Here is a 9,626-nt window from a genome sequence, read left to right on the forward strand (position 1 = left end):
GTAGAATAGTATAGAATACACTATATACATATGAGATGAGTAATGCAAGATATGTAAACATTATTAAAGTAACTAGTGTTCCATTTATTAAAGTGGCCAGTGATTTCTAATCTATGTATATAGGCAGCAGCCTCTAATGTGCTAGTGAAGGCTATTTAACAGTCTGATGGCCTTGAGATAGAAGCTGTTTTTCAGTCTCTCGGTCCCAGCTTTGATGAACCTGTACTGACCTCGCCTTCTGGATGGTAGCGGGGTGAACAGGCAGTGGCTCGGGTGGTTGTTGTCCTGGGTGATATTTTTGGCCTTCCTGTGATGTGTTGGGCAGACCGCACCACCCTCTGGCAACCCTCAGCCGCGGGCTGTGCAGTTGCCGTACCAGGCGGTGATACAGGCCGACCGGATGCTCTCAATTGTACATCTGTAAAAGTTTGTGAGGGTTTTAGGTGCCAAGCCAAATATCTTCAGCCTCCTTAGGTTGAAGAGGCGCTGTTTTGCCTTCTTCACCTGTCTGCGTGGGTGGACCATTTCAGTTTGTCAGTGATGTGCACGCCGAGGAACTTGAAGCTTTCCACCTTCTCCACTGTGGTCCCGTCTATGTGGATAGGGGGGTGCACCCTCTGCTGTTTCCTGAAGTCCACGATCATTTCGTTTTTTTTGTTGGATGTTGAGTGAGAGGTTATTTTCCTGGCACCACACTCCCAGAGCCCTCACCTCCACCCTGTATGCGGTCTCGTCATTGTTGGTAATCAAGCCTACTACTGTTGTGTCGTCTGCAAACTTGATGATTGAGTTGGAGGTGTGCTTGGCCACGCAGTCATGAGTGAACAGGGAGTACAGGAGGGGGCTGAGCATGCACCCTTGTGGGGCCCCTGTGTTGAGGATCAGCGTAGTGGAGGTGTTGTTTCCTACCTTCACCACCTGGGGGTGGCCGTCAAGGAAGTCCAGGACCCAGTTGCACAGGGTGGGGTTCAGACCCAGGGCCTCAAGCTTAATGATGAGCTTGGAGGGTACTATGGTGTTGAATACGGAGCTATAGTCAATGAACAGCATTCTTACATAGGTATTCCCCTTGTCCAGATGGGATAGGGCAGTGTGCAGTGTGATGGCGATTGCATCGTCTGTGGATCTATTGGGGCGGTAAGCAAAGCAAAGCACTCAAAGCACTTCATGATGACAGAAGTGAGTGCTAGGGGCTATTGTCATTTAGTTCAGTTACCTTTGCTTTCTTGGGTACAGGGACAATGGTGGCCATCTTGAAGCATGTGGGGACAGCAGACTGGGTTAGGGAGAGATTGAATATGTCCGTAAACACTCCAGCCAGCTGGTCTGCGCATGCTCTGAAGACGCGGCTAGGGATGCGGTCTGGACCGGCAGCCTTGCGAGGGTTAACAGGCTTAAATGTCTTACTCACATCTGCCACGGAGAAGGAGAGCCCACATACCTTGGTAGCGGGCCGCGTCGGTGGCACTGTATTATCCTCAAAGCGGGCGAAGAAGGAGTTTAGCTTGTCTGGAAGAAAGACGTCGATGTCTGAGACGTGGCTGGTTTTCCTTTTGTAGTCCGTGATTGTCTGTAGTCCCTGCCACATACGTCTCGTGTCTGAGCCGTTGAATATGACTCCACTTTGTCCCTATACCGTAGTTTTGTCTGTTTGATTGACATCAATGCGCTATGTAGCCTAGACGTCAGTAATAAGTGATATCCGTATCGCCCGGTAGGCTACACCACTGCTGTCGTCCTTACCTCCAAGCGTTTATTCAAATTGGATAATCTTTGGATGCCGACATAGTCATAGTTTAGAATGTAGCCTACAAAAGCATATTCCTGCGATCCATCTAACGCATTTGGTGTGTCATAATAGTGGTCTCTGACTTGTTGTCAGACTCGCTCAGGTGGAACCAAAAAAAATGTGCGCCTAATTTCAATGATTTATTTGAATGTCATTGAGAAAACAGAAAGGTGTCAAATAATTTTTTCGCATTCTTTCTGAATTTCAAAATAATCCTAGAAGTAATCATCTAGTTTTTCAAAAGTATCTGTAATCTGATTACAAAAAATGGTAACATAACGGATTACAGTTAGAGCTTTTTGTAATATGTTATATGTATAATCAGTTACTCCCCAACCAGAATGCTTTCTTTGCAAATCTGACTTGCCACATCAAAGATATCGTGTTTTATATGTTTTATTGCACACCACCAACTATATTTTGCCTTTCCAGATCCTCCCCCTCTACAAAGAGCTGCATGCCTACGTGAGGTCTAAACTACAGGCCAAACACCCTGAACACATCCACCCAGAGGGGGGCCTACCTGCACATCTACTGGGTAACATCACCGGACAGGGCTCAGGGAGACCTACTGTGTGCCAGCTTTTGCTCCAACACTGCTGTAACATGACTGATTCAGCTTATGAAGTTATTCTCTCTCTCTCTCTCTCTCTCTCTCTCTCTGTCCAATTCCCTTTTTCAGGTGACATGTGGGGAAGGTTTTGGACAGGTCTTTATCCCATCTCAACCCCTTTTCCAGAGAAAACAGATATTGATGTGACCGACGCTATGATCGCACAGGTTGAGTGAAAATATATTATGATCTGCTATTTTATGTATCCAATATAACCTTGCAAATTGTAGAATAGGAATTGTGGGTTGGATCTGAAGGAAACAAGTGTGACTTTAATAGGGACTTCTGTTACTTTAAATTCTTACCTCCTACTATACAGTATGAGTTAAACACCTTTTCTGTCATTCCCAGAATTGGCCTGAGGACAGACTGTTCAAAGAAGCAGAGAAGTTCTTCATGTCGGTGGGTCTGTACAAGATGTTTGATAACTTCTGGAATAACTCTATGCTGACGAAACCTACTGATGGCAAGAAGGCAGTGTGTCACCCTACGGCCTGGGACATGGGGAACAGAGAGGACTTCAGGTAACAGGAAGCATGTTCATACTGTATTTAACCCTGGACACGCAGTGAGTAGAGCCCTAGGGAGGGACAGAGAGATTGCATGTACTAGCCACTAATAAAAACATTCTGGATATAGAACTCATATCATGTTGTTAGTCACAGCAGCATGTCATAAAGATATGAAGGAACTCTGTTGTGAAACATAAATCATCAAGGTAAAATCCACAGCACATGGAACTTCTTTTCAAAATGCTGTACACACGTAGAATGAATTCTGAGGGAGTTTCTTATTTTGTAGACTATACTCCCTTACACCCAGCATCAACCATTAATGATTAAATATGAATCACTGAACGCTGAACTTCTTCAACTTATTATACTGTATTATACTCTATTACACTGTATTACACTGTATTATACTGTATTGCACTGTATTATTATTCTCTATAACACTGTAGTATACTCTATTACACTGTATACTGTATTACACTGTATTACACTGTATTATACTGTATTATACTCTATTACACTGTATTACACTGTATTACACTGTATTACACTGTATTATACTCTATTATACTCTATTTTACTCTATTACACTGTATTATACTCTATTACACTGTATACTGTATTACGCTGTATTACACTGTATTACACTGTATTATACTGTATTATACTGTATTACACTGTATTACACTGTATTATACTGTATTACACTGTATTACACTGTATTATACTGTATTATACTCTATTACACTGTACTTCCCTGACTTCATCTACTTCTCCAATTTCCCCATTTCCAGGATCAAGATGTGTACGGAGGTGAACATGGACAACTTCCTGACAGCGCACCATGAGATGGGCCACAACCAGTACCAGATGGCCTACAGGAACCTGTCCTACCTGCTGAGAGACGGGGCTAACGAGGGCTTCCACGAGGCCGTGGGGGAGATCATGTCCCTGTCCGCTGCCACACCCAAACACCTGAAGGCCCTGGGTCTCCTGCCAAGCGAATTCGTTGAGGACAAAGGTGACACCTGAGTCAGGGGTAGGGGCAAGTAGTGGTACGAGCAAATCTAGATCTGATAACAACAGTTAGACAACAGTTGTTGTTGTTGTTGTAGCTAGTCTATGGAACAGCAGAGTTCCACCTGAACAGCTGAGTCTGGACCAGGGCAGGCAGGAGTAAATCTACATGTATATCTGATGAGGATAATAGACACTGAGTCAGACCGTGTTGTTGTTGCTTTTGTTTCACGTTGTTTCATCAAAATGGCTCCTCTAGTGACTTTCATGTCCCAAATGACACCCTATTCACTATGAAGTGCCTTACTTTCGACCAGAGACCACTACACCCTATTTCCTATATAGTGTAAACATTGTGGACGAAGCCTCTCTGAAACAGCGCTTCTTTCTCATCCTCCCCTTTGCAGAGACTGAGATCAACTTCCTGATGAAGCAGGCCCTGACCATCGTGGCCACCCTGCCCTTCACCTACATGCTGGAGGAGTGGAGGTGGCAGGTCTTCCAGGGGACCATCCCCAAGGACCAGTGGATGCAGCGCTGGTGGGAGATGAAGTAAGGAAGGACCTCTCCTGGAGCTTCTTCAGCTGGTCATAGGTCATAGGTCATAGCTTATTTAGCTTTAGGTGATGGGAGATAAAGATTCATAAACAATATATCAGTGTTCTATATCAATGTAAAGAAGGACCTCTAGTGGAGGCCTGTTGTTTTTACCTCATAGCTGGTTTAGCAACACAGTCTAGGGACATTACAATGCTAACTTGATGCTAACTCTGTTACCAGGAGGGATATGGTCGGTGTAGTGGAGCCCTTACCCAGAGATGAGACATATTGTGACCCGCCTGCTCTGTTCCACGTGTCCGGAGACTACTCCTTCATCAGGTCTCATTTCAATACCCCTCACATCCAACCATTCTCAATACCCCTCACATCCAACCATTCTCAATACCCCTCACATCCAGACATTCTCAATACCCCTCACATCCAACCATTCTCAATACCCCTCACATCCAGACATTCTCAATACCCCTCACATCCAGACATTCTCAATACCCCTCACATCCAGACATTCTCAATACCCCTCACATCCAGACATTCTCAATACCCCTCACATCCAGACATTCTCGTTGTAATGCCGTATCTGTCTTTTTGCAGATCTGGGTCCAATAGCAATCGAGGTGCGCTTGATTTAGTTTGGAATTTGCATTTTTGGGACTATTAAATTGGTTCCATTGTTCTTGGTAAACTAAATCAAGCTTAGCTCAAGTATTAGAACATATGTAACTATGTACAGTACATGTATAAGGAAGGACCTATCCTAGAACTTCTTCAGTGTGTCATAGGTCATTTAGCTTTAGGTGGTGGGAGATGAAGACGCATAGATATGTATTTGACCCAGGACGGTCTCTGTCTGTCATAGATACTTCACCAGGACATGTACTGTATTTGACCCAGGACTGTCTCTGTCTGTCATATATACTTCACCAGGACATGTACTGTATTTGACCCAGGACGGTCTCTGTCTGTCATAGATACTTCACCAGGACATGTACTGTATTTGACCCAGGACTGTCTCGGTCTGTCATAGATACTTCACCAGGACATGTACTGTATTTGACCCAGGACTGTCTCGGTCTGTCATAGATACTTCACCAGGACATGTACTGTATTTGACCCAGGACTGTCTCGGTCTGTCATAGATACTTCACCAGGACCTGTACTGTATTTGACCCAGGACTGTCTCGGTCTGTCATAGATACTTCACCAGGACATGTACTGTATTTGACCCAGGACTGTCTCGGTCTGTCATAGATACTTCACCAGGACATGTACTGTATTTGACCCAGGACTGTCTCGGTCTGTCATAGATACTTCACCAGGACCTGTACTGTATTTGACCCAGGACTGTCTCGGTCTGTCATAGATACTTCACCAGGACATGTACTGTATTTGACCCAGGACTGTCTCGGTCTGTCATAGATACTTCACCAGGACATGTACTGTATTTGACCCAGGACTGTCTCGGTCTGTCATAGATACTTCACCAGGACATGTACTGTATTTGACCCAGGACTGTCTCGGTCTGTCATAGATACTTCACCAGGACATGTACTGTATTTGACCCAGGACTGTCTCGGTCTGTCATAGATACTTTACCAGGACATGTACTGTATTTGACCCAGGACTGTCTCGGTCTGTCATAGATACTTCACCAGGACATGTACTGTATTTGACCCAGGACTGTCTCGGTCTGTCATAGATACTTCACCAGGACATGTACTGTATTTGACCCAGGACTGTCTCTGTCTGTCATAGATACTTCACCAGGACATGTACTGTATTTGACCCAGGACGGTCTCTGTCTGTCATAGATACTTCACCAGGACATGTACTGTATTTGACCCAGGACTGTCTCGGTCTGTCATAGATACTTCACCAGGACATGTACTGTATTTGACCCAGGACTGTCTCGGTCTGTCATAGATACTTCACCAGGACATGTACTGTATTTGACCCAGGACTGTCTCGGTCTGTCATAGATACTTCACCAGGACATGTACTGTATTTGACCCAGGACTGTCTCGGTCTGTCATAGATACTTCACCAGGACATGTACTGTATTTGACCCAGGACTGTCTCGGTCTGTCATAGATACTTCACCAGGACATGTACTGTATTTGACCCAGGACTGTCTCGGTCTGTCATAGATACTTCACCAGGACATGTACTGTATTTGACCCAGGACTGTCTCGGTCTGTCATAGATACTTCACCAGGACTATCTACCAGTTCCAGTTCCAGAAGGCCCTCTGTGAGGCGGCTGGCCACTCTGGACCCTTATTTAAGTGTGACATCACCGACTCTAAAGCGGCCGGGAACAAGCTCAGGTACTCTTATTAAATCTGTTTGTTGTTGCGTCTGTCATGTCTACTTCTAATAATGCTGAATGGCCAATGAACAAACAAACAAACAAGTAAACAAACAACCAAATTTCATTTTACAGGACGATGCTGGAGTTTGGGAGGTCAAAGTCGTGGACCAGAGCCTTAGAGACGATTTCAGGAAATGCGAAGATGGACTCCGCCCCTCTCCTGGACTACTTCAAGGACCTCCATGTTTGGCTGACGGAAGAAAACAGGAAGAACAACAGGACGCCAGGATGGAGAGCAGCTGAGGACCCATGTGAGTACCTATAGAGTAGTGTCCCTATCCATACTAGGACACTATCTAGTATGCATAGTCAATACATCGCGTCATACTAAGTTGTATGAAATTTTAGATATAGTAAAAAAGATTTTATTCTATATATAATAATGCATCTTTTTTTTATCTGTTCAACAGTCTCAGAGAATGCCTACAAAGTGAGGCTGAGTCTGAAAGCAGCTATGGGTGACAAGGCAGTGAGTACACTAAACTGAATTTACTGTGGTTGTAAAACAGCTCCACTACCTTTTCATTTGGACAATCTCATCATGTAATCCAGTTGAGTTTACTTCATATTTTCTCTTCCAGTACACTTGGAATGCCAATGAGATGTACCTGTTCAAAGCAAACATGGCCTACGCCATGAGACAGTATTACCTTGAGGTCAACAAGACGGCAGCTCTTTTCACGTAAGTGTTTCACAATAAAAGTCCCCAGGTTGCTTCACAATAAAAGTCCACCCAGACATCACTCTCGGCTTTGCTTCTCTTTATGAGGTCATTCACTCCCATCACATTCCAGCATGAAAACGTATATTTTGGATCAATATTATCTATTTGAATCTTCTTGTGACACCACCTCTTTTTATGACCTTTGCCCCAGGACAGAGAACATCCACACCTACAGGGAGACAGCCAGAATCTCTTTCTACTTCGTGGTGACTGACCCTGCCAACCCTGCCATGGTCATTCCCAAAGCTGAAGTAGAGGCTGCTATCAGGTAAAGGAGTCAACCCTTGAACATGAGCTGATTACACATACTAAAATGCACTTTGCCCAATCATATCTGCCAAACTGATGGAGTGAGTGATACCACAGGACTGTCTGAAACAGATTGAGTAATACCACTTTGTGTAGCATTCTTGATGCAGTTTCTGAAACTACAGCCATAAACAAAGTTGTATTTTTCCCCCAGCATTCATTAAATCCTCTTATGGGTGTTTTATTCCAGTATTTGTACTTGAAACACCCCTAACATTACCCATAACCCCATGACTCAAGCCATCGTCCATCTCACTAGGTTGTCCAGAGGTCGAATCAACGACGCATTCAAACTGGACGATAACACTCTGGAGTTTGAGGGTCTCCTAGCAACGCTGGCCCCGCCCGTGGAGCAGCCGGTCACCGTCTGGCTGGTGGTGTTTGGGGTGGTCATGGGACTGGTGGTCTGCATGGGCTGTTACCTCATCATCTCTGGCTTCAGAGACAGGAAGAAGTGAGTCTGGGCTGTATTCATAATAGGGTTGATCATCTCTGGCTTCAGAGACAGGAAGAAGTGAGTCTGGGCTGTATTTATAATAGGGTTGATCATCTCTGACTTCAGAGACAGGAAGAAGTGAGTCTGGGCCATATTAATAATAGGGTTGATCATCTCTGGCTTCAGAGACAGGAACAAGCGAGTCTGGGCCGTATTCATAACAGGGTTGATCATCTCTGGCTTCAGAGACAGGAACAAGCGAGTCTGGGCCATATTCATAACAGGGTTGATCATCTCTGGCTTCAGAGACAGGAACAAGCGAGTCTGGGCCATATTCATAACAGGGTTGATCATCTCTGGCTTCAGAGACAGGAACAAGTGAGTCTGGGCCATATTCATAACAGGGTTGATCATCTCTGGCTTCAGAGACGGGAACAAGCGAGTCTGGGCCATATTCATAACAGGGTTGATCATCTCTGGCTTCAGAGACAGGAACAAGTGAGTCTGGGCCATATTCATAACAGGGTTGATCATCTCTGGCTTCAGAGACACGAACAAGTGAGTCTGGGCCATATTCATAACAGGGTTGCAAAATTCTTCCAACCAGGATTTCTGGAAAAACAGGGAATTTGGGCAAAGTTACTGGAATTTTGCAACCCTTTCATAAAGCATACCAGAGTAGTCATGCTGATCTAGGATCAGGTCCTCCCTGTCCCTGTAATCGTATTCATTATGATCTAAAGGCAAAACTGATCCTAAGTCAGCGCCAACTGTGAGACGCTTTATATTGTTGTTTTAAGGAAGTGAACTTTGTTGTTTTACGGAAGTGAAAAGAGTGAAGAGAGAGGTTCAAATACAGTTTGAACCAAACTTAATCCTGAACTCAAATCATGAATTTAAATCCTGCAATCTAGTCAAGCTAAATCAACAACTCCTCAAGTATTTGACACATGTATTCGACCCAGGTCTGGAATAGACACATTAATTGCGTCATAACTGGCAAAGTGTGAGGTTGTTAATAAAACGTTGAAAATGTATCTTAAATTGCTTGAATGAACATGACACATATAGTTCTTCTTCTTCTTCTTCTTCTTCGTTTACAGGAAATCCGCAGCGAAAGCTGAAGAGAAAGCAGAGAACCCCTACGAAAACGAACCGGTTGGGGGCGTGACCAACAAAACATTTGAGATGGAAGAGGCTGAACAGACAGGATTCTGAGTGTCAGTATGAAGGTTTCAGACCATCTGACAGATCTGAAACCCCTACAGCACAGCTCTTTCAAGTCCAACATTAGAAGT

General features: G+C 44.4%; 1 protein-coding gene across 1 annotated transcript in view; it reads left to right on the forward strand.

The window, feature by feature from the left end:
• LOC311109610 (angiotensin-converting enzyme 2-like) overlaps positions 1–9,546 on the forward strand; it is a gene marked incomplete at both ends in the record, with an annotated part of 20,283 nt that extends 10,737 nt beyond the window's left edge. Inside the window, 13 exons of the mRNA XM_084152539.1 lie at positions 2,222–2,327; positions 2,472–2,569; positions 2,754–2,926; positions 3,709–3,935; positions 4,339–4,483; positions 4,712–4,810; positions 6,693–6,815; positions 6,932–7,110; positions 7,270–7,328; positions 7,441–7,541; positions 7,735–7,851; positions 8,152–8,346; positions 9,432–9,546. Coding sequence (XP_084008665.1) covers positions 2,222–2,327; positions 2,472–2,569; positions 2,754–2,926; positions 3,709–3,935; positions 4,339–4,483; positions 4,712–4,810; positions 6,693–6,815; positions 6,932–7,110; positions 7,270–7,328; positions 7,441–7,541; positions 7,735–7,851; positions 8,152–8,346; positions 9,432–9,546 — 1,737 coding nt within the window. The remainder of the gene's footprint in view (positions 1–2,221; positions 2,328–2,471; positions 2,570–2,753; positions 2,927–3,708; positions 3,936–4,338; positions 4,484–4,711; positions 4,811–6,692; positions 6,816–6,931; positions 7,111–7,269; positions 7,329–7,440; positions 7,542–7,734; positions 7,852–8,151; positions 8,347–9,431) is intronic.
• Positions 9,547–9,626: the final 80 nt, after the last annotated feature.

The sequence above is a fragment of the Coregonus lavaretus genome, assembly GCF_964263955.1.
Source record: "Coregonus lavaretus genome assembly, chromosome: 35".
NCBI classification, from domain to species: domain Eukaryota; kingdom Metazoa; phylum Chordata; class Actinopteri; order Salmoniformes; family Salmonidae; genus Coregonus; species Coregonus lavaretus.